General features: G+C 39.3%; 1 protein-coding gene across 1 annotated transcript in view; it reads right to left on the minus strand.

The window, feature by feature from the left end:
• Window positions 1-2,267: 2,267 nt before the first annotated feature.
• LOC108553383 (titin-like) overlaps window positions 2,268-25,180 on the minus strand; it is a 45,164-nt gene continuing 22,251 nt past the window's right edge. The window contains 27 exon segments of the mRNA XM_017908251.1: window positions 2,268-3,512; window positions 3,784-4,089; window positions 4,207-4,404; window positions 6,077-6,181; window positions 6,279-6,356; window positions 6,631-6,781; window positions 6,862-7,016; window positions 7,116-7,415; window positions 7,508-7,953; window positions 8,079-8,348; window positions 8,433-8,574; window positions 8,672-8,962; window positions 9,152-9,306; window positions 9,515-9,893; window positions 10,110-10,379; window positions 10,472-10,908; window positions 11,035-11,167; window positions 11,279-11,347; window positions 11,852-12,140; window positions 12,289-12,604; window positions 12,840-13,203; window positions 13,380-13,532; window positions 13,623-13,736; window positions 13,854-13,901; window positions 14,346-20,088; window positions 20,188-20,213; window positions 20,579-25,180. Coding sequence (XP_017763740.1) covers window positions 3,310-3,512; window positions 3,784-4,089; window positions 4,207-4,404; window positions 6,077-6,181; window positions 6,279-6,356; window positions 6,631-6,781; window positions 6,862-7,016; window positions 7,116-7,415; window positions 7,508-7,953; window positions 8,079-8,348; window positions 8,433-8,574; window positions 8,672-8,962; window positions 9,152-9,306; window positions 9,515-9,893; window positions 10,110-10,379; window positions 10,472-10,908; window positions 11,035-11,167; window positions 11,279-11,347; window positions 11,852-12,140; window positions 12,289-12,604; window positions 12,840-13,203; window positions 13,380-13,532; window positions 13,623-13,736; window positions 13,854-13,901; window positions 14,346-20,088; window positions 20,188-20,213; window positions 20,579-25,180 — 15,743 coding nt within the window. The 3' untranslated portion in view covers window positions 2,268-3,309.

Genomic DNA, 25,180 nt, shown 5'->3' on the forward strand with positions numbered 1-25,180 from the left:
TTTTGGCTTCTATTTCGAAAAGTAGGCTTTTTGATTAGGTTTGTTCTATATATCCGCGTAGTATGAGTCTTTCCGTAACGGGATTGATTATTTTTTTTTCGGTTTCGAGCGCGCGTTTTTGAAAACTAGTGGGGAAAGTGTCAGTGGCTCTGAAATCGTGCTGCGTAATAGACTTTTTTGGCTTCTATTTCGAAAAGTAGGCTTTTTGATTAGGTTTGTTCTACATATCCGCGTAGTGTAAGTTTTTCTGTAACGGGATTAATTATTTTTTTTCGGTTTCGAACGTGCGTTTTTGAAAAATAGTGGGGAAAGTGTCAGTGGCTCTGAAATCGTGCTGCGTAATAGACTTTTTTGGCTTCTATTTCGAAAAGTAGGCTTTTTGATTAGGTTTGTTCTATATACCCGCGTAGTGTGAGTTTTTCTGTAGCGGGATTAATTATTTTTTTTCGGTTTCCACCGTGCGTTTTTGAAAAATAGTGGGGAAAGTGTCAGTGGCTCTGAAATCGTGCTGCGTAATAGACTTTTTGGCTTTCTATTTGCGAAATTAGGCTTTTTGATTAGGCTTGTTCTATATATCCGCGTAGTGTGAGTTTTTCTGTAGCGGGATTAATTATTTTTTTTCGGTTTCCACCGTGCGTTTTTGAAAAATAGTGGGGAAAGTGTCAGTGGCTCTGAAATCGTGCTGCGTAATAGACTTTTTGGGCTTCTATTTGCGAAAAGTTGGCTTTTTGATTAGGCTTGTTCTATATATTCGCGTAGAGCGAACTCTTCTTTAACGGGATTGATTATTTTTTTTTCGGTTTCAATCGTGCGTTTTCGAGAAATTGTGGGAAAAGTGTCAGTGGCTGTGAAATCGTGCCGCGTAATAGACTTTTTGGGCTTCTGTTTGCGAAAAGTAGGCTTTTTGATTAGGTTTGTTCTATATATCCGCGTAGTGTGAATTTTTCTGTAACGGGATTGATTATTTTTTTTCGGTTTCGAGGGTACGTTTTTTAAAAATAGTGGGGAAGGTGTCAGTGACTCTGAAATCGTGCCGCGTAATAGACTTTTTTGGCTTCTATTTGCGAAATTAGGCTTTTTGATTAGGCTTGTTCTATATATCCGCGTAGAGCGAACTCTTCCGTAACGGGATTGATTATTTTTTTTCGGTTTGGTGCGTGCCTTTTCGAGAAATAGTGGGAAAAGTGTCAGTGGCTGTGAAATCGTACTGCGCAATTTACTTTTTTCGCTTCTTTTTTCGAGGTTAGGCTTTTGGATTAGGTTTTTTTTCTTCTATATAACCTCTTATATGTGTATACAAGACAATATTCCGTTGAAATAAGTAGGCATGTACAACAGTAGAAAAATATTGGACTCATGGTGAGCCATGAGATGCCAAGAATTATATTTCATAGCCAGAAAAATTTTAAGCAGTATTAAAAATATATAAGGATTGACATATCTATTGGATTCTAGGTCAGCTAACCATGTGACAATATACGAGATAGAGATCTTTAATGGTCAAATAAAGATTCATAAGAGGGAGATGTTTTAGGCAGATAAAAGGGATGAAATTGATTCAGGCAATGTCCTCTTTCAAGAACAAGATTTAGAGAATACATTGAGATTGAAAGGTATGTTGCATTCCTGATCTACATAAATATTGTTATCCGTGGTCAAAGTCAACAGTCATCGCGAATGTGTTAAGTTTCAGAATGATGGAGCTGAGGTAGATAATAAAAGGGGAGAAGTTCACTTTTTTCGTTGATAATATCCTATCTCTTTGCTTATCGTTTTAAGATAGCATGGGCATAGCAGGGGATAAAGGAATCATTTATAAAATAATTAGATATCAACGTAATATTTGCAATAATTTAATTCGCAAAATGTCTTACAATATAACGCGAAGTATGCGACACATTGTTGGTGAATGTTGCTGTTGTTCTTGCACCTATATTTTTACGTCTCGCGACACCAACAACGCGTGGCATTCCTTCGTTTCGTTTCTAGTCTTAGTGACCAGTCGCCACGGGCATCGGCTCCGATGCCGATCATTACGAACAATTATTATTAATTATAACGGCAATGGTAACGAGTAACAATTAAATATAATATTATACATTACGAATAAATACTAAAAGTAATCCTCGCAAACTTGGGTGAGTAACCGAACGTTGCTTTCCGTTCGCGTTAATATAAATACAAAGGGGTGAATGGTGTAACAAGGGTGGATAGGATGACCTTAGGATAGGGTTGAGTGTTCAAGGAGGGTATTCTTAATCGTTTCTAAATCGCATCTTTACACAAGGTACTCGATCGATCCCGATCGTTTATCACATTCTTCGACGATTCGAGTCTCGGGGGTTTTACAATTTTCTTGTCAGATCTGTTGACAATAGCGCTCTCCTTTATCGAAAGGAATTTCTCGAGGAATTCAGGATGTTTCATTCATAAAATACAATGTATGTACTTAAATAATGCCTATTCGAGTAACTGAAAATTCGTTCGAAATTCGATCCTTTGCGATAATCGAGTTGTTTTATAATATCAATTTAAGGTAATCGAGAAACGAAGAAACGTTATACAGAATCTTTACGCCATTGGTAATAGTTAACGTCATTTATAATTTAATTTGAAATGCTTTAAGATAAAAGTGTACCATAAAGATTATCGATAAAGTTTCTTGGCTTCTCCCCAAAGTTTCTTATTTTATTTCTTTCACGAATTTTCAGTGACACGATCACCAAAGCGTGGTAATTATTTCGTGAACCGGAAGAACAGAAAAATATCTCTTCCGCTTGTTTCGATTTCAAGTATGCGTGAGGAAGTCTTGGTCCGTTAAAAGATGAAAATCGAAAAAAAAAGAGAAAAAAAGAGAAATATATTACACTACATTGACTAGATTCTACACCCATCCAGTATCGATCCTTAGATTAAATCTAGTCCCTATACGTGTGCTTCGAAGAGAGGAACGATTCGATAGTGTCATTAATCTTTCATTGTTTTATGTATGACAGTATTCGCGTGAGAGATCAAACATCGAAATGATCAGAAATTGTCTTCTAACTGTGTAATAAAAAATTCGTGGAAGAGAAAGATAATTAACTAAACCGTTTGAAATATTATACAAATACGATTGAAATTTGGTTAAAGATAGCTAAAGAAAGGAAAAGAATCAAATCTTGATAACGTATGAAATTAGTATTAAAGCTGTTCCTTATTGTCTCTTTTGTTTCTTTGTCTTACTAACGCATTAAATTCTTCTGGTCCTCGATAAAAACGAATGTAAATTTGTCCATCGCTTTTTCCGCCATTAAATCGTAAAAATGCTTATTCGAAGAGTTTCTTAGCGTAATGCCAAATGCGGAAGAAGTACTCATCTTGTCTGAGCAGCCTTGCTCTTGCGTACGAATGGATGTCGGCGTCCATATTGTGCTCGCGTAGCCAAGAACTCGTATTTTCTGTGCTGAAACTCACCGATGCGGTTTCGCCCTTCTCGGTGGCTTCCGCGATTGGCTCCACTACGGCTAATTCTAAATTAAAAGAAATAAAACACGAAATAAAATCTTGAGACCTAATAGCAACGATTTTTATAAAACGCATTCTTGAAACTCGAGAACAGTGCATCGAATCCTTCGAGTTCCAAGTTGAAAGCTTCCAAAGTTAAATTAAAAATTCAAGCCTCTAAGTTAATAAAAATTAAAGAATATAAAATTAAAGAAATTTAAAAATATAGAAATTATAGAGCTTGAAGCTTGAAGCAAAAATAAATAAATAAAAGATAGTAAAATAAAAATGGCGTACCGGTAGCTGGTATAATTTTAACCGGTTCATCAGACTCTAAAGGATCGCTAAGGCCGACTTCGTTCTTGGCGAAGATCCTGATCAGGTACATGTGGTTCTCCTGCAGATCTCTGATGTTCAATTTCTGAACATCGGCGTTTACTCTGCCTACTTCCATCCACATGGTTTTCTTCGCATCCCTGATTGCAATTTTATAACCTTCCAGTGGTGCACCACCATCGGATTCTGGTCTGCCCCAAGAAATAACAACGGTGTTCGCTGCGATCTGCCTGATTTCCAGTGGTGCTGTTGGTGGTGATGGTACGTCTGCGAAAAGTTGTATTAAATTTAATCACAATTCATTTATGTTCACAAAATGTTGAGATTAGCAAAAATTTATATATAAAATTCAGACATATCCCGAAGGAAACAAAGAACGCTTACTGGCATGTGTCATGAGGGTAACCGGCTCTGAGTTCGTAGGTAAACTTAGTCCCATGTTGTTCTCTGCAAATATTCTGAAGATGAATTCGCTCTCTTTCAAGTTCTCTATGCAATATTGAAGAGTGGTAGCGTCTAGAGTGACAACTTTCGTCCACCTTGCTCCTTTTCCAATTAGTGGCCTCTTTTCGATTATGTATCCTATTAAAAAGTGGGAAATGTAGGATTGCTTGCTCTTATGTATCCAATTTTTATTTTATTCGTTGTTAATATATTCTTTATATCTTCGAGATATTATGCATTTTTATTAAGAGTTACCTGTGAGCTCTGTGCCTCCATTGCTGGCTGGTGGAGACCAGCTGAGAGTCACACTCCTGCTGGTGACGTTTGTTACTTGTACGTGTTGTGGACTCGATGGTGGTGCTATAAATTGCACGATATATTATTATATATCCGACGGAGAAGTGTTTAGCGACAGGAAGCAAAGTGTAAGCAGAACTATGAAAGCAGCAGGACTTACTTTTGCTGATGATTACTTTCGTTGGAGGAAATATGCCCAGCAGTGCGTACATGGTGCTCTCGGTAAGTTTTGTTATTTCTAAGCCATAGCGAAAGCAGTAAATAAGCGAAGAAGGTGTTAAAATAAGAATGATTTATGTATAAATACATTAGAATGCCAATATTTAAAAGCTTTGGAATGCAAATGTTTAGAAGCTTCGCAGCAACATAGTTGTTAACTGAGTCATCATTCGAGTTATCATTTTGAGTCATAGTTTGAAATTTGAATCGCCAAGTTTGTTGAATTATTATCGCGAATAAATTTAAGCAATTAATATCGTACTCGATTAATAGGAATCAATTAATTTGCTTACTGATTCGTTTGCCTGCTGCAATTGGTTCTTCAGCTACGTATGGAGGACCAGTGCCAACACTGTTCTTTGCTGTTATTCTGAAGTTGTATGGTACATCCGTCTTTAAGTTAGATACAATGAAGTGTGTGATTTCTTGCTTTGTGCTGCCGATCTGTAAGAAATATTTCGATATGATTAACGGGATCGAATCTTAATTTTCATGGAAACATTCTTAAAATGTCTCTTATCGACCTTCTGCCAAGCCTTTTTCGATTCTTCTTTCATCTCGATGATAAATTCTGTTATTGGTGTTCCACCATCGTTCTCTGGAGGCTGCCATTTTATCGTGAAGGATGTCTTCGTCATTCCCGATACTTCTAGTGGTCCTCTTGGTGGTCCAGGTGGTTCTGGAACAGTACATTAATTACAATAATTTGAATAACTTCAAAAATTTTTTAATCTTAATAATTTTAACAATAGTCAGCAAATATAAGAATCCAACTTACCGAAGGAAGTTCTCATCTTGACCGTCTCAGACTCCAGTGGCTCTGACGCTCCGACTGCGTTTCTGGCGATGATTCTGAACTTGTATTCAGCATTCTGTTGCAGTTTGTGCACACAGAAGCTTTCCACCTCTTTGTCAATGTCAACCACTTTCATCCATGTCTTGCCCGGTTCGTATTTCTCGATGGTATACTTCTCTAACTCGATTCCACCATCGTCTTCTGGTGGTCGCCATTCGATAGTGACGCGATCCTGCCTGATTTCCTTGAAAATCACCGGTCCTTGTGGTTTGCCAGGTTTATCTAAAAGATTCGAAGGATTCACAATAGTGAAAACCAATTTGATAAAAACTTATGATTCATTTAATAATGGTTAATGATCATGATAATAGTACCTATGACTCTAAGATTCAAGTCAACCGAGGAACTGCCAGCTTCAATGTATCCAATTTTTATTTTATTCGTTGTTAATATATTCTTTATATCTTCGAGATATTATGCATTTTTATTAAGAGTTACCTGTGAGCTCTGTGCCTCCATTGCTGGCTGGTGGAGACCAGCTGAGAGTCACACTCCTGCTGGTGACGTTTGTTACTTGTACGTGTTGTGGACTCGATGGTGGTGCTATAAATTGCACGATATATTATTATATATCCGACGGAGAAGTGTTTAGCGACAGGAAGCAAAGTGTAAGCAGAACTATGAAAGCAGCAGGACTTACTTTTGCTGATGATTACTTTCGTTGGAGGAAATATGCCCAGCAGTGCGTACATGGTGCTCTCGGTAAGTTTTGTTATTTCTAAGCCATAGCGAAAGCAGTAAATAAGCGAAGAAGGTGTTAAAATAAGAATGATTTATGTATAAATACATTAGAATGCCAATATTTAAAAGCTTTGGAATGCAAATGTTTAGAAGCTTCGCAGCAACATAGTTGTTAACCGAGTCATCATTCGAGTTATCATTTTGAGTCATAGTTTGAAATTTGAATCGCCAAGTTTGTTGAATTATTATCGCGAATAAATTTAAGCAATTAATATCGTACTCGATTAATAGGAATCAATTAATTTGCTTACTGATTCGTTTGCCTGCTGCAATTGGTTCTTCAGCTACGTATGGAGGACCAGTGCCAACACTGTTCTTTGCTGTTATTCTGAAGTTGTATGGTACATCCGTCTTTAAGTTAGATACAATGAAGTGTGTGATTTCTTGCTTTGTGCTGCCGATCTGTAAGAAATATTTCGATATGATTAACGGGATCGAATCTTAATTTTCATGGAAACATTCTTAAAATGTCTCTTATCGACCTTCTGCCAAGCCTTTTTCGATTCTTCTTTCATCTCGATGATAAATTCTGTTATTGGTGTTCCACCATCGTTCTCTGGAGGCTGCCATTTTATCGTGAAGGATGTCTTCGTCATTCCCGATACTTCTAGTGGTCCTCTTGGTGGTCCAGGTGGTTCTGGAACAGTACATTAATTACAATAATTTGAATAACTTCAAAAATTTTTTAATCTTAATAATTTTAACAATAGTCAGCAAATATAAGAATCCAACTTACCGAAGGAAGTTCTCATCTTGACCGTCTCAGACTCCAGTGGCTCTGACGCTCCGACTGCGTTTCTGGCGATGATTCTGAACTTGTATTCAGCATTCTGTTGCAGTTTGTGCACACAGAAGCTTTCCACCTCTTTGTCAATGTCAACCACTTTCATCCATGTCTTGCCCGGTTCGTATTTCTCGATGGTATACTTCTCTAACTCGATTCCACCATCGTCTTCTGGTGGTCGCCATTCGATAGTGACGCGATCCTGCCTGATTTCCTTGAAAATCACCGGTCCTTGTGGTTTGCCAGGTTTATCTAAAAGATTCGAAGGATTCACAATAGTGAAAACCAATTTGATAAAAACTTATGATTCATTTAATAATGGTTAATGATCATGATAATAGTACCTATGACTCTAAGATTCAAGTCAACCGAGGAACTGCCAGCTTCATTCACTGCCTTCGCTGTATACGTGGCTGTGTCTTCTCTGACAAGAGAAGAAATAGAAATAATAGAGGTCTTTTCTTCTGTCTGAATGGATACACGTTTGTCGACGATCTTCTTGTTACTCTTCGTCCATGTCACTTCTGGTTTCGGGAAGCCGCTCATCTGAATCTCGATCTTCCATTGAGTGTTCACTGGAAGATTCTGGCTAGTCAGAGTCTCATCATAAATGATCTTAGGTGCCTCTTGCACTTTCAGTTCGCACGTTGTTTCCGCTGTTCCTACGTTGTTCTTCGCTTTTACCGTGAACGTTGCTGATGACGTTTCCGTTGCCTTCGTGATAGTGTACTTAGCTAAGCGATTTTCGTACGTGATGGTGCTGTCTTCGAAGGTCTCGCCATTCTTCAACCTGATGAAAAATAGGTGGTTAAAATTATTTTCTATTACTATTGTTTTAAATCTTTATATAATTTATTAAAGAGATTTATTTAGAAAAATGCATAAAATGAATTCGACATAAGTGAAGATTCGTACCAGGTAATTTCAGGTGTCGGAGATCCTCCAATAACGCAAGATAGGGTGACGGTTTCTCCAAGGCCAATGACGACGCTGTTCAGAGGTTCTAGGATAGCAGGTGGTTCTGCAGCTGATGGTTTCGATATCTTTATGTATGGAGAAGTTGGTGATGTTTCACCTGGTCCAGCTTCATTTGCAGCTGTTACTCGGAAGGTGTACTCTTTGTTCGTGGTGAGTTTTGTTACTGTATGAGTCGTTTCTGTTATCGTCTCTGTAATCTTGGTCCATCTTCGATTCGAAACAAATAATCATTGTAATTTATATTCGCATTTATATTGACAGTAAGAGTAATGAAGTAATTAATATACTCACGTAGTTTCGGTCTTTTCTTGGTATTCCAGAATGTACTCGACAATGGGCGAGTTTCCATCTGAATCAGGTTTTTTCCAGTGAAGAGTTACACTATTATCAGTTACTTCCAATGGTTCTGGTGCTCCAGGTGCACTTGGTACCTCTGCAAGCATAAATATAGTTTATATAAGAAATTTCCCGGACGTTATATAATTTTTGGTCTAAATGGAAAGAAGAAATATTTCAAACAGTATACTCACGGACGATAACGATGTTAATGCCTATGCTAGCCTCTCCGACGTTGTTCACCAGTTTCAGAGTGTAATCACCAACATCTTCTTCTTGGATCTTCCTGATTGTTAAGACTGCGGATTCTTCGTCAATCGACGGCATAATTCGTTTCGATTTTGTTACTACACGGCCATTCACAGTCCATTCGTCATTCGGTTTCGGTGTTGCGTTGAATTTCACGATTACTTCGACGTCTTCGCCCTTTCTTACCTTGTACTTCTTAGGCGTGTCCGGATTAATTTTTGGAGGTATCTCAATGACTAAAAATTTAAAAAGATAACAATGATAGAATATTATTGATCGTAAATTGCAATCGACTAAACTTCTAAAAGTATTAGAGTCTAAATTAAGATCATTAATCTAATAAAATGCATTTAATTATTTAGTAATGCATAGACGATATAAAAAAAGGACTAAAAGGAATAATGTGAGAGGATTTATTGTATTACCTTCGACTCTTAATTTCGATGACGTTTTCACATTTGTCACTGCAGCCGTGTATTCCGCAATATCCTTGGTGGTACATTTTCTCACGATTAGTTTCTTCACAGTACCCTCGTCGATGATGGAATATTTCTCTGATTCTTTAATAACTTCCGTTTTTCTGTAACATCGTCACGATGTAATTTATTTCTTATTTAATTTAAATTTTATTTTATCTAGAATTATAACGTAGACATTTATTTTATACATATATGTAATCCATAATAAAAAAGATCCCAGGACCACTGTTGCAATACTTCATTTGTAAAGTATTATTGCTGTGATCACCAATGGAGTAAAGTGTTTTCTTATGAAATGTAATTTTTTACCTCATCCATGTAACTGGAACATCGCGTGATATTTCAATGGTGAAAACGGCATCAGCGTTCAATGGTACAAGAGTCACATCCGGTAATTTGGTGACGAAGTCCACGCCAGGTTCTTCAACAGTCAATTTAGCCGATGATTTCTGCTGACCAACTTCGCAAGAGTAAACGCCGGCGTCTTCTGCTTCCGTATCGTAGATCTTCAATTTCTGTCTCTTGCCATCAATCGATAATCGAACATGCTCAGAAAATTGTAACTCCTGTCCATCTTTGAACCATCGTACCAACGCGTCTCCCTTTGTGAGTTCTATCTCGAATGTTGCTCTCTCGCCTCTTGCTATTGTTACATCTTGCATCTTTGTAATGATTTCCGGTGGTAGTTCTAGAATAATATATTAGAGAAAATTGGTTAATAATATTTAATATTGAAATTAAATATTTATAATATTTATGCGCGATAGTTGTATTTATATAGCGCATTATAATATCTTAAATTATAATTTAATAATCGTATCATAAATTATTTAATTAATAGTCCAAATACATTCAATAATGAAATTTTTGGAGTTAAAAATTTTATTTTGATTTTAATGCTTACCGATAACAGTGACTTCTGCTGTGCATTTTTGATCCAAGAGGCTACAGGTGTACTCTCCTTCATCATGGACGGATGTGCTTCTAATGAATAATTTCCTAACAGTGCCGTCTTTTACGAATTCTAGTTTCTCTTTACTTGGTCCCAAAGGTTCGCCATCTTTGAACCATTTAACATCCGCCGTCTGCGACGTGATCTCGACTTCCAAGATAGCGACGTCACGCTCCTTCACCTCGCAGTCTTGTAATTTCTTCACGAATTCTGGCTTGGTGGCTGTGATTTTGACAGATCACGTGAAATTATGTAGATGAATTTACGCAAATAAATTTAAAATATTAGAGATGTCAATCGATTGAGATTTTTACCTTTCACAGTCACTTTACTGGACGTAGATTGATTCTTCACAGTACATTCGTAAGTTCCCTCGTCCGTGGGACTTACTCTCTTGATCACCAGTTTGTGAACCCGTCCTTCCTGAATGATCTCACGATGATCCATTCCACTGACTTCTTTGTGATTGTGCCACCATTTTGTGGAAACAGTGTGAGACGTTTCGCAAGTTAATTCTAGAGTTTTGTACTCGTCGATGACAACTTCTTCCTCCAGATTCTTCGTGAATGTTACTTTCTCGACGTCTACGGTAACTTTGGCACCATGGGACGCTTTTCCAACTGGATTGCTGGCTATGCACTTGTAATCACCAGCATCTACCTCTGAATCTGCGTTTCTGATCTCTAGCACGATGTTCTCGCCGTCGTAGGTTTCTGTGATATTCGGTGATTTTTCCAAGGGCTTGTTGTTCCTGTTTTAAGAAATTAATTATCAAAACATGTCATACATGTTTGCTTCATTATTGCCAGAATTATCGTATATGTATATACGTTCTTATGTAGTCAGTAATTGTGGAAACGAGAAATTTTAACAGTACCTTAACCACGTGACTTCTGGTACGGGGTTTCCAGTAACCTTTGCCACCAACTTGAATGTACCTTTTTGTGGAACAGTAAGTTCTTGGAACCGTTCCGTGAAGAGTGGCGGTTCTGGAGCTCCACTTGGTATTTCTACAAAATCAGGTAAGTATTTGTTACATTCCGCTATTATTCAATTAATATGGGTATTTGATTACATATAAATATCTCCAATAAATCAATGCAAGCAGAAGCGTATCCTACCATCTATTACAGCGTAGTGTTCGAATGCGTGCTGCTGGAAGCTAATGGTCAGCGAAGGCTTCAAGTTTACTGAAAAATGATATGGCAAAGCATTTCGCAGCATTAATATACAAGCATGATTTAATACTATTTAAGTTCTATTTTGCGCTAAGCAGAGATTTTTTGGTGTTAAAATAATTGGTCCCTGTAAAATAAATCGAATTAATTTAACCCTTTGCATTTCGAGAAATTCTTGATTTCATCAATCAGAAACTTCATCATACTTTTGCAATGGGAAACATTTCGCAATCGGAACCTTTATTTAAAGAAAGAAAAGAAATATATATGTATCTTCATAAATATTATGAAAAAAAATAATATGAAGAAAATGAAATTTATATACACAGTAATTTTACTCGTATTTTTATCTCTGTTGGTAAAAATGAAAATAAATGACAAATTGCGGTTTATATCTATCTCCATTGGAGACACCAGTGGGTTAATTATGTACTTTAAGCAAACGCGTAAAGAAGCTTTTATCGCAGAATGTTAATATCTAGTACAAAATATGGTTATATTTTATAGTGTTCTTACTTTCAACTGTCAATGTAGCCTTTGTTTCAGCAGTGCCTAGATCGTTACTAGCCACTACAGAATATTCTCCTGAGTCGGATACTTGAGGTTGAATCAGTGTGAGGGTATTCACGTGGCCATCTTGTTTCGGTGTCAAGCCCTTCAGTGGTTTGCCGTTCTTGTTCCAAGTCACTTTCGGAGCCGGATTGCCAACGATTTGAGTTGACAATACCACGGTTTCTCCCTCTCGTACCACGTATGACTGCAATGGTTCTAGAATCTCTGGCGGTTCGTGCTTCCCAGTCTTCACCTGTTTAAGCGAATAGAAATTCTTAGCGATGTCAATTTCTCAGGATTAATATTTTTAGAACTATACACTTAAATAGAAGATAATGATTTAATTGCGTTTCTAATGTTATCGAAATAATAATAATAATAATCATCATCTAATTACAAACCTTCATAGGAATCTCTATGGTAGCTTCACCTTCCCTGTTCCTAGCAACGATGGTGTACTTTCCTTCCTGTTTCTTCTGCACTTTGGTAATCTTAATTACGCTGCAGTACATGTGCATATCGCTTTCAGTGGCAACTGCGATGTTCTCTTTGGATGTGATCTGCGTATTCTTGTAATACCACGTTATTTCAGGTTCTGGTACTGCCACCAATCGACATTCCAATATCACGTCATCACCCTCGTTCACGTACTTCGCCTTTGGTTTTCGAGAGAACGTCGGTGGTATGCCCTCCAAGATGTCAGCGAGGGATGATTCTCTGCAGATACATTTTTAAAATTACATAAAATATCCATCCGAAAATGTACACAAGGGTTTGTGAAATTCTAATTCATCTTGAATTAATTTTAAAATATCTGGTGTACCAATGAAGAAGAAATGATAATTAAATATGCCAACAATATGTAATAATAATAAATAATTGAGTAATAGAATTGAAGTAATTTGAAGATTATAAAAAAAAAATCATGAAAAATGAAATGTAAGAAGAGTACCGTGAGAGACTCTTTCTGGATGGACCAGTCAGATCCGATCCATGATCAGAAAGAGGAGCTTCCACGATCAATTCCGTGGTACTGGAAGCGAAACCAGCAGCGTTCTTAGCTACACAGGTGAAGGTGCCAGCATCCTCAGGGAAGACTTCCCTGATGATCAGAGTTGCTACATTATCATCGTCATAGTACATCTGGAAGTCGGGAGACGGCTTGATGATGGCTGTTTGTCGGAACCATGTTATCTGAGGCCTTGGTAAACCTTCCACTTGACATTCGAATTGAATCGTGTAGCCATCCGGAGTATGAATTGGCTGCAATTTCTCGATGAATCTGGGCGCTGATGTCTTCTCACCTGGTATGGGTTCTACGATACCAAAAATTTATTTCCTCAGTTCATCAGATACATTAATGTTGATCAGATATATTAATAATAACAACTCACGGAATCTTTTTCATTTTTGAAAAATTATTTTTATCGCTTTACAATTTTTTTCTTTATAATATTATATATTTGTATGAATGAAAAACAGATGAACGTACTTTCAAATACTGGTAATTTATCAATCTTCTCGTGCAATTTGCGCTGCAGATAATGAGTGTAGTGGACCTCGTTGAGGAGGTATTGCGCTGGAACCCAACCCTTCTCTTCGGTTAAGTGTTTCTTTACGAACCACCAGTCCTGGTTAGTGTGGTCTGTAAGAAACATGCACATAATAAATGTATCGTTATCATAGTTACTGCGGCATAAAGATACCCCGTTATCGTAAAAAAATATAGCCTTACCGATGACGTAAACTCTTTCTCCTTCGACCAGGTTAATAGCTTCGTCAGTTTCTGCCACGTACGAGCAAATCGAGAACATTGTGTCGCCGTCGCGAACAACATACTCGATATCTTCTGAAAGACCAATTCGATAAATTTTATTATAATATATTGATATTCAAACGTATCATCGATGATAGATAAATCGACAGTAAGAGATTAAAACAACTATTAAAATTATTACGAACGCACCTTCCTCTGAAATGTCTTCTTCCCTGGTGATACTAAGCGAGGCCTCTTCTGTAACGCGTCAAATAAAGTATTATAATAAAGGTAAGCAACATTAACGATACAAGCTGTTATCTATGTATTAACGTGGATGTACTATCGATATAATGGATGCTCAAAGTCGAAAGCTGCGATATATTTCACAATATTGACCATACTCGCCTATCACGAGCATAAATATCATTAGCTGACCTATTGTCGCTAGCAATTCGTTACACAGCGTTTTATTGCCATTCCGTTGAAGTACGTTATATGAAGTACCGATATGCTTTTCATTCGCAATTGGATTAAGAAGCAGGGGATTCTAGGCGAGGCTTCGTTTCAGAGGCACAGGGATATTAGGGGCAAACATACTCACTAAATGCACCGACGAAGCGCGTTAAATTCTACATTAGCTGAAAGCACGTTAGATTAAACGTTATCTGCGAAAGCGATAATCGAGAAATCCTCTCGAACCTTCTTCGAAGGTAGAAACTCGTCTCTTGCTTTTCAGCTTCAACGCTAGCGTCTCGTCAGCTTCCTCGATGGAGTACTTCCTGTCGCGTTTCAGTTTCAATTTCACGTCACCCTCCTCGATGTCTTCCACCTGGTATGGCTTGGGTACCTTCTTTCTCCTTCTTCTCAGTGGTAGCCTCATCTCATCCGTTTCCAATTCTTCGATACTGTACTCGTCTCTACCTTCTTCGTCCGATTCTATGATCTCTTCTATGATCGGACCGGAATCATCTTCGACCTCCTGCATGATCCTGATGGTTTCTTCTCCCGTTTCTTCGGAATACGTCATCGGTCGTTTCTTGGGTTTCAGTCGAACTTTACCGGACATTGATATGTCTTCTTCCTCGTAGGTGTTCAACGAGATCTTGAATTCCTGTTCCACATCCTCTTTCGTTTTCGTGGAGCGTGGTCTGAAAGTTACATTTTCTACTTCCGTCACCTCCTTGATGTCCGTTCTTGGTTTCTTCTTTGGACGTAGTTTTCGGAGAGTAACATCTTCGTAGATCTCTTCGATAGGCTTTGGAGGTAGTTTAGGAGGCTTCCGTTTGACCGTGAATTCCTGGACCTCTTCTTCTTCGGGTTGTTCTACTTCTTCGATTTTCCGGATTGTCAGTTCTTCGGCTGCAACTTCCTCCACTTTGCGTGGTGGTTTCTTCTTCTTCAGTTGCACGTCGGTTGAGACTTCTTCTTCTTCTTTAGGCTTCTCAGGAGCACGAGCTTTCTTTATGGTCACGGCTTCTTCGACTTCTTCCGTCACTGTTGGTTTCTTTTCTGGTTTCTTCTTTTTCTTGATGGTAACTTCTTCAGGTTCTTCCTCCACTTCTGTGGGAACCAGTTTCGTGATAGTTACTTCCGCAGCTTCTTCCTCGACAGTTGGTTTCTTCTTTGGCTTCTTCTTTAATGATATCTCGACCTCCTCCGGTTTCTTTTCTTCTTCTGCTGGTTTCGGTTTTGCAAGAGTCACTTCAGCTTCCTGTTCTTCTTCTACGATTGGTTTCTTTTTCGGTTTTGGTTTCAGAGTGACTTCCGTAGGAGCCTCCTCTTCCTCTTTTTCCTCCACGACAACCTTCTTGATGGTTACTTCGTCTGCAGCTTCCTCCAATACTGGTTTCTTCTTTTTTGGTTTCTTCAACTCTATTTTCTCGCTTACTTCCTCCGGTGCCTTCTCTTCTTCTTTTCCTACAGGCTTCTTCAACGTAACCTCTTCAGTCACTTCTTCTGGAACTGGTTTCTCTTTCGGTTTCTTCTTCTTTAAAGTTACTTCTTCTACAACTTCTTCCTCCTCCTTCTCTACAGGAACAGGTTTCTTGATGGTAACCTCATCGGCAGCTTCCTCTTCTACTGGCTTCTTCTTCTTTGGTTTCTTTATCTCCACTTTCTCGGTTACTTCCTCTGGCGCCTTTTCTTCTTCTTTTGGAACAGGTTTCAACGTAACTTCCTCTTTCACTTCTTCCGGAACCGGTTTTTCTTTTGGCTTCTTCTTCTTCAAAGTTACTTCTTCTATAATTTCTTCTTCCTCCTTTTCTACAGGAACAGGTTTCTTGATGGTAACCTCATCGGCAGCTTCCTCTTCTACTGGCTTCTTCTTCTTTGGTTTCTTTATTTCCACTTTCTCGGTTACTTCCTCTGGTGCCTTTTCTTTTTCTTTTGGAACAGGTTTCAATGTAACTTCCTCTTTCACTTCCTCTGGAAGCGGCTTTTCTTTCGGTTTCTTCTTCTTCAGAGTTACTTTTTCTATAATCTCTTCTTCCTCTTTTTCAACAGGCACCGGTTTCTTAATTGTAACTTCATCTGCGGCCTCCTCCTTTACAGGTTTCTTTTCCTTTGGTTTCTTGATCTCTATTTGTTCAGTTACTTCTTCAGGCGACTTTTCTTTTGGCACTTTCTTCAATGTCACTTCTTCCTTTACTTCTTCTGGGACAGGTTTTTCCTTCGGTTTTCTCTTCTTCAGAGTTACTTGTTCGGGAACTTCTTCTTTTTCTTCTACAACTGGCTTTTTGATTGTAATCTCGGCTGGAGCTTCTTCGGCTGGCTTCTCCGGTTTCTTTTTCAGAGTAATTTCTTCAATCACTTCTGGTACCTCTTCGGGTTTCTTTTCTTCAGGCTTTTTCAGAGTCACCTCTTCTTCTTTAGGAGCCTTTTCTTTTGGTTTCTTTGGTTTTACTTTACGTTTCAAGGTGACCTCTTCTGTTTCTTCTTTGGGTGCTTTAGGAGCTTCTTCTTCTTCCTTTACTGGGAACTCTTTCACACCTTCGTCCTCAGGTTTATCTTTCTTCCAGCCTTTCAGTGTTATCGTCTCCGGCTCCTCTGGTGGTTTCTCCTTTTGGGGTATTCTGAACTTAACTTCCGGTTGTTCTTCTGGTTCTGGTGGTTTGGGTTCTCCTTTGATCAACGGAATCTGTTCTATTTCCTGATCTGGTTTCTTCTTCTCTTCTCTTTCGTATGGTTTTGGAACTGGTTCTGGTGCTGGTTTTTCTGGTTCTTCACGTTCTTCAGGTTCGTACTTCTCGAGCTCTGGTCTCTCGAAGTCCAACGGTTTCAGTTCCTCGTGTTCCAGTTTCATCTTTGGTTTCTTTTTCTTTTCCGGCTTAGCTTCCTCCTCAGGTTCCGTTTTCGCTGGTTTCTTCAGCGGTTCTTCAACTTCTTCCGGTTTCTTCTCAGGAATCTTTTTCAATTTGACCTTTTCAGGTTCCACTTTTTCTTCTTCCGGAACCTTACCTTTACCAATCGGCAACTTTTGAGGCTCTTCCGGCTTCTCGGTGGGTTTCTTTGGCGCACGTTCGTACACCGATTTATCCTCCACCTTTTCTAAAGGTACTTTCTTCAACTCTTCGAATTCTTGATCCAATTTCTCTAATTTCGTGACTTCTTTCTTGGGAAGTTTAACCTTCTTCACTTTCCTCTTTAAAACTTCTAGAGCTTCTTCAGTGTTTCTAGACAAAATACCCGTTTGAACCGGATTTTCCTCTAATTCGGTTATCGTAGGATACTGTATGTCAGGCGGATAATCCCCGACAAATTTGATTGTGCTTCGCAATAGGACTTTCGGGAATTTGGTTTCCTCGATTTCCTTCTTCTTTGGAAGCCGTACCTTTTTCAATTTGATCGCAGCGAACTGGATGGCTTCTGCTGGTTCCATGTACTGAAGTTTCGTGGGTTTAAATTCTTTTCTTTCGATCTTCTGAGGAACCAATTTCTGTAATGATTCCGGCAAAGGTTTTTTCTCCTTTTTCTTCTTTGGTTCCCATTGTATCTTTTCAGGCATAGGTTCCAGTACAGGTCGTTCATACTCTGGTTCGACCCATTCCTCGATTTCATCTTTCTTCACCACTTTCTTCTTCTTTTTTACTACTTTCGTCTCCTTCGATTCCTTAGGAACTTTTTCTGTTGGTTTTTCTTCCGGAATCTTTTCCTCTTTTTTCTCTGGAGCCTTTTCTACTGGAACTTCTTTGATTATAATTTCTTCCGGTTTTTCTTCAATTGGGACTGCTTTTTGTTCCTCAGGTTCTTTTGTCGGTAGTTCTTCGGCAACGGCTTCTGGAATAACTTCTGTTGTTACTACAGTATCCTTTAGAATAACTTCTTTCTTAGCCTTGACTTTCTTTGGCTTCTCCTCCACTATTTCTTCTACCTTTTCTTCGCGTTCTTCTTCTTCAGCAACTGTGGGCTTCTTTTCTGCTGGTACTTTCTTCTTTGTCGGTTTTTCTGCTTTTGGCTTTACTTCTTTTGGTTTTTCTTCCCCTGGTTTCTCTATTACTTCTGGTTTCTCTTCCTTTGGTTTTTCTTTCACTTCCGGTTTCTCCTCCGGAATTTCTTTCACCTTTGGTTTTTCTTCGATTATCTCACCGTTCGTCACAATTTCCTCCTTCTTTTTCTTAGGTACCTTCTTTACAGAAACCTCGGTAACCTTTGCCTCTTCTTCCACCTTTTCTTCCTCTTTGGGAACAGCTTTCTCTTCCTTTGGCTTTTTCTCTGTTATCTCTTCCGTTGTTACTTCAGCCACTACTTCGGTTGTTTGTATTTCGTCCTTAGGAAGAACAGTCTTCTTAGCTTTCCTCTTCTTTGGCTCTTCCGGTGTTATCTCTTCCACAACTTCTTCCACTTGTTCCTCTTCAGCTTCCTTTGGTGTTAATTTCTTTTTGGGAGCCTTCTTCACGCTGACTTTCTTTTCTTCCACTTTAGCTTTTTCTTCCTTTTCTTCCACTACAACAGCTTTATCTTCTGCCGGTTTTTCCACTTGTAATTCTTCTTCTGCAGTCGTAGGAATGACTTCAGTTGTCACTATACTATCTTGTGGTGTTACTTCTTTCTTGGCTTTAGTTTTCTTCGGCTTCTCAGTAACGAGTTCCTCAACTTCTTCTACTACCTGTTCTTCCGTCTTAGGCACAGCTTCTTTTGGAGCTTCCTTTACTTTTACTTTCTTTGTTGTTACCTTTTCCTCCGTCTCTTTAATCTCAGTAGCCTTCTTCTTTTTAGGTTTCACTTCTTCAGGAAGCTTCTCCGTTGTTACTTCGGAAATCACTTCGGTCACTTCAACGCCCTCTTTTTCGGTGACAGTCGGTTTCACCTTCTCCTCTTTTGGTACCTCAGGCTTTATTTCTTCCACAACTTCTTCCTTTTCTTCAGCTTCAATGGCAGTAACAGGTTTCTTCTTCTTTTTCGGTACTTTCTTCACTTCCACCTGTGTGATCTTTGCTTTCTCTTCTTCCTCTTCTTCCAAGGGTTTGGCTTCTTCCGGTTTAGCCTTTTCTTCAGGCAACTCTTCGACAGATGTTTCAGTAATAATTTCTGTGATTTCCACTCCTTCCTTTGGCAAAATCTTCTTCTTGGCTTTTTCTTTAACAGGTTTCTCAATTACGATTTCTTCAACTTCCTCTACAGGCGCTTCGCCTTCCTTAATAGTCGCTTTCTTTTTCTTAATAATTTTCTTCGTCGGTGTTTCAATGATTTCTACAATTTCACGTTCTTCCATAGCCTTTGCTTCCTCAATTGTCTTCTGTATGACTTCTTCCACCACTTTCTCCTTCTTGTCTTTCGGTTTCTTTCGAATAATCTTCTTCGTTGGAGTTTCGATGATTTCAACGATCTCTTCTTCTTCTATTTCTTCTTCCGGTTTCTTTGGTGCTTTTTTCAGGTCAACTTTTGTCACTTTCACCTTTTCTTTCTCTTCCACAACGCTCGGCTTTGCCTTTTCCTTGCGTGGCTTTTCAACAACGATCTCTTCAACGATTTCTTCAGGAACACCGTCATCTCTCACTACCGCCTTCTTCTTCTTCACAACTTTCTTCGTTGGTGTCTCTATTACTTCCACTATTCGTTGTTCCTCCATTTCGATAGTTTCTTCATATGGTTTCTGAATTATTTCTTCCACAACGATTTCTTCTTCGCCCTTCTTCATAGGACGCCTCTTCTTCCTGATAATCTTGTGGGTAGGTGTTTCGATCGTTTCGAAGATTTCTTCCTCCTCCTTGATGACCACCTCTTTCTTCTTCTTCGGTGCTTTCCGTACATCGAGCTCCGTGACCGTCACGGTCTCTACTTCCTCCACGATCGGTCGCGCTTCCTGTTCTTCGGGTTGCTCTATTATTATTTCTTCCACGACTTCCTCCGTCACTTCATCCTTAGTTGTACGTGGTTTCTTCTTCTTGATAATCTTCTTGGTAGGCACAACTTCCTCAACTTCCTCGATTTCCTCGATAATTTTCTATTATTTATAAAAAGAAGAAGAAGAAATAAATTATATCCATGCTCATCACACATTATTGTACAATCGAATAACCATAAAACCGATTCTAGGTCTTACCTCATCAACCACTTCCTCCGTGACATCTGCGAAAAGAATAAAATGCTTTAGATCTGCTCGTGAACCAACAACCTCGTATCGATACTAAGCCTCTTTTTATAGCGGAAACCATTTAAATTAAACGAGGTACTAATAAAAAGCGAATAATCCAAGAGCTTGTCAACGTGTAGGCTGACCATATCATGTATACAGTATAAGATCAAGTATATTTGTCCACCATGTCTTTGTATCTTGTTCTGTTTATTTCGTATATTTATGCGCGATATATGAAGAAATGATATGTACGGGTCTCACGTGTGTATATGTAGTATATATGTGTGCACATATAATACATATACATATGATAGACGTTTAATCGATGGTGATAGTAATACGTAAGAAATGGGCTTACCTTCTGTCACTTTCTCGTCAGCTTTTGGTTTTGTCGGTCTTTTGTGTTTTGGTTTTTCGTGTATTTCTGGTGTAGTGTCTTCGTGGATTTCTGTTGTTGCTGTTAATGGTTCTTTACCTTCTTCTTCCACAGTCACCTCTTCGGTGACCTGTTCTTTACCTTCGCGTTTCCTGGTGATACGCTTTTTGCGTACCGTTTTCTTTGTTCCTTCTTCACTCACGATCTCGCTCGTTACGATCTCTTCTTTGATCTCTTCTACAGGCGCGGGTTGTACGATCGACTCGACTGGCACGGCTTCGAGTTTATCCACTACGAATTCTTCCACGGTTACTACAGGCTCTACGCCTTCTTCCTCCACGGTTGTCTCTTCCAAAACCTTTGGTTTCTCATCGCCACGCTTTGTCGTGGTCTTCTTCTTTTTGATCTTTCTCTGTTTCTTTTCTGGTGTTTCTTCCGTGATCACGGTCGTAACGACCTCGACAGTCTCGACAATGTCATCGTCTTTGGGAACAAACTTCAGGTAATCTTCCGGTTTCTTTTCTTCTTCTTTCTCTTCCTTAGGTTTCTTCCAAGGTTTCAGCTTGATCTTTTCTGGCTCTTCCGTTGGAGCTTCCCTTTCAGGAATTCTCCTCTTAATTTTATCCTCTTCTTCCGGCTCTTCCGGTTTAGGAACACCTGGTACTATTGGAACAGCCTCTATTTCTTGATCCGGAGCCTTGCGTTCTTTCTTTGGCTTCTTACTTGGTACCTTCTTGGGTATCTTCTTCTCTGGCTCAGGATACTCTGGCTTTTCTCTTTCTTCTAGCTCAAGTTCAATGGGTTCGACATCGTACGGTTCGAATGGTTTCAGTTCAGGATACTCTCTCTCTTCTTTCTCTTTCTTCGGTTTGTCTTCTTCTCCTTTCTTCTTTGGAATAGGAGCTAGTTCTTCCGAAACATCTGGAACCTTCTCTGGTATCTTTTTCAATTTCACAATCTCCTGTTCCTCTACCTCTTCAGGCCGACGCTTTCCTTTGCCTATTTTCAGTTTCTTTGGTTTTTCTTCTTCAGGCTCTTCGGGCTTAGGTTTACGTTCGTATGGTGTTATCTCTTCAACCTTTTCTAACGGAACTTTCTTCAGTTCTTCGAACTCTTGATCCAATTTCTCTAGCTCTGTTATTTCCTTCTCTGGCAGTTTTACTTTCTTATGCTTCACTTTCTTCAATTTCAGCGCTTCTTCCATTGTACGCGACAGAATTCCATTCTGTACGTAATTAGGTTCGAGTTCGGTTATGATTGGGTACTTTATGGAAGGTGGCCATTCGTGTTCCGTAATGCGACTGCGCAACAGGATTTTGGGGAACTTGGTTTCTTCCTTGTCGTCCTTCTTCTTGGGTTTGGTTGGAGCTTTTTTCAGTTTAATCTGTGCGAACAGAGGAGTAGCTGGTTCTTCGATTTTGGGTTTGATTGGCTTCTGTTCTTTAATGCTGATCCTCATCAATTCAGGCTTCGCACCTTTAACTTTCTCAACAGGTTTCTTCTTTTTCGGTTTCTTCACTGGTTTCTCCTCTGGCATTGGCTCCTCGAGTTTCTCCAGTGGTAGTTCCTTCTTCAGTTCCTCGAACTCTTGATCTAGTTTCTCCAGCTTGGCGATCTCTTTCTCCAAACGCTTTATCTTCTTCTTCTTAGGTTTCGGTAGAGTGGCGGCTTCCTCGACATTGCGAGACAGAATGCCATTCTGGACTTCATTTGGTTCGAGCTCCTCGACTTTAGGGTATTTGATCGATGGAGGCCACTCTATGGCTTTGATTCGACTTCGAAGAAGAACACGTGGAATTTTCTCCTTCTTTTCTACCGGACGTTTCGCCGTTGGAGTCTTGCGCAATTTAATTTGAGCAAATTGTGGTTTGTCCACAGATATTTCTTGTACTTCCAGTTTTGTCGCTTCGACTTTGGTAACTTTGAGACGCTGCAGTTTGACAGGTTTTTTAGCTTCATCTCGTGGGACTTCTGGAGCTTCAGGTGCTTCAACCTTTTCCTCGCCAGGGACAGGAACTTTCTTAGGAACTTTCTTTTTGACAACCTTCTTCGGCTTACCTTTCTCTGTAACGATTTCGGTGACTGTTACTTCTTCAGGTGTTTCTTCTACCTCTGTGGGTTCAACACGTTCCGGAGCAGGTAGTGCTTTCAGTGTTTCCTCAACTATTTCTTCCGTAGGACCCTCGGTGATGCTCGTGACAGGTGCTTTTCCCTGTTCTTCGACAGTTACGACCTCTGTCACTTGTTGTTCTTTGCCCTTCCGTTTGATGACTTTCTTCTTTGTAACTTTTTTGGGCTTGCCTTCCTTGGTCACTTCTTGGGTAACGGTAACTTGTTCACGAACCTCTTCTACCTCGTCTGGTTTCGCGTGTTCCGGAGCAGGCAACGCTTTCAGTACTTCGTCAACTATTTCTTCCGTAGGACCTTCAGTCACAGTTGTAACAGGTCGTTTACCTTGTTCTTCGACTGTTACAACTTCCGTGACCTGCTGTTCTTTGCCCTTGCGTCTGGTAACCTTTTTCTTGGTGACTTTCTTCGGCTTGCCTTCTCTGGTTATTTCTTCAGTGACAGTCACCTGTTCACGAACTTCTTCTACTTCGGATGGTTTAACTTTCTCTGGAGCAGGTAGTGGTTTAATTATTTCTTCAACCACTTCCTCGACAGGTCCTTCAGTTACAGTTGTTACGGGAGCTTTTCCTTGTTCTTCAATTGTAGTCACCTCAGTGACTTGTTGTTCCTTTCCTTTACGTTTGACAACTTTCTTTTTGGTTATTTTCTTTGGTTTGCCTTCTTTGGTAACCTCTTGAGTCACTGTGACCTGTTCACGAACTTCTTCCACTTCAGATGGTTTAGCATACTCTGGAGCCGGTAGAGCTTTCAGTGTTTCTTCGATTATTTCTTCCGTAGGACCTTCAGTGACAGTTGTGACTGGAATTTTGCCTTGTTCTTCAACTGTAACTATTTCAGTTACGTGTTGTTCTTTTCCTTTACGTTTGGTAACCTTCTTCTTAGTGACTTTCTTGGGTTTGCCTTCTTTAGTCAATTCTTCAGTAACAGTAACCTGTTCACGAACTTCTTCTACTTCTGATGGTTTCACACGTTCTGGAGCAAGCATTGGCTTTATTACTTCTTCCACCACTTCTTCAACAGGACCTTCAGTAACAGTTGTGACAGGTGCCTTTCCTTGTTCTTCAACGGTAACAACTTCTGTTACTTGTTGGTCTTTGCCTTTGCGCTTGACAACCTTCTTCTTGGTGGTCTTCTTTGGCTTTCCTTCTTTGGTAACTTCCTGTGTAACAGTGACTTGTTCACGGATCTCTTCCACTTCGTCTGGTTTAGCATATTCTGGTGTAGGTAAGACTTTTACTTTCTCTTCAACAATCTCCTCAATAGGACCTTCAGTAACAGAAGTAACCGGAGCTTTACCCTGTTCTTCGACTGTTACTACTTCAGATACTTGTTGTTCTCTTCCTTTGCGTTTAATCACTTTCTTTTTAGTGACTTTCTTCGGCTTACCTTCCTTGGTTATTTCTTCAGTGACCGTTACTTGTTCCTGAACTTCTTCTACTTCAGATGGTGTAACAAATTCAGGAGCAGGAAGAGGTTTCAGTACATCCTCAAGTACTTCTTCTACAGGGCCTTCAGTGATTGTTGTTACAGGAGCTTTACCTCTCTCCTCAACTGTGACAACTTCTGTTACCTGTTGCTGTTGTCCTTTTCGTTTAATGACTTTCTTCTTTGTGACCTTCTTTGGTTTACCTTCTTTAGTTATTTCTTGGGTAACAGTAACTTGTTCTCTAACTTCTTCTATTTCATCTGGTTTTGCATGCTCTGGCGCAGGTAAGGCTTTTATCGTTTCTTCAACTATTTCCTCTGTTGGACCTTCTGTAATGACAGTAACTGGTGCCTTGCCCTGTTCTTCAACCGTGACAACTTCAGAGACCTGTTGCTCCCTTCCTTTACGTTTAATGACTTTCTTTTTAGTGACTTTCTTAGGTTTACCTTCTTTAGTCACCTCTTCAGTCACTGTAACTTGTTCACGGACTTCTTCTACTTCAGATGGTTTGATTCTTTCCGGTGCTGGCAATGGTTTTATTATTTCTTCGACTAATTCTTCAATAGGTCCTTCAGTTACCGTTGTAACAGGAGCTTTACCTTGTTCCTCAACTGTGACTAACTCGGTAACCTGTTGCTCCTTTCCTTTGCGTTTGATGACTTTCTTCTTGGTTATCTTTTTAGGTTTACCTTCTTTTGATACCTCTTCAGTTACAGTTAACTGTTCACGTACTTCTTCTACTTCACCAGGTTTAGCATAGTCTGGAATTGGCATAGGTTTCAGAAGTTCTTCGACTACTTCTTCAACAGGGCCTTCGGATACAGTCGTGACAGGCTTCTTTCCTTGTTCTTCAACGGTTACAAGTTCAGTTACTTGTTGTTCTTTGCCTTTACGTTTGATTATCTTCTTCTTAGTCGTCTTCTTTGGTTTACCTTCTTTTGTTACTTCTTGCGTAACGGTAACCTCTTCACGAACTTCTTCAACATCAGATGGTTTTACATATTCTATTATCGGAAGAATTTTAATAT

This window comes from Eufriesea mexicana, unplaced genomic scaffold (assembly GCF_001483705.2).
Source record: "Eufriesea mexicana isolate 0111107269 unplaced genomic scaffold, ASM148370v2 scaffold10344, whole genome shotgun sequence".
NCBI classification, from domain to species: domain Eukaryota; kingdom Metazoa; phylum Arthropoda; class Insecta; order Hymenoptera; family Apidae; genus Eufriesea; species Eufriesea mexicana.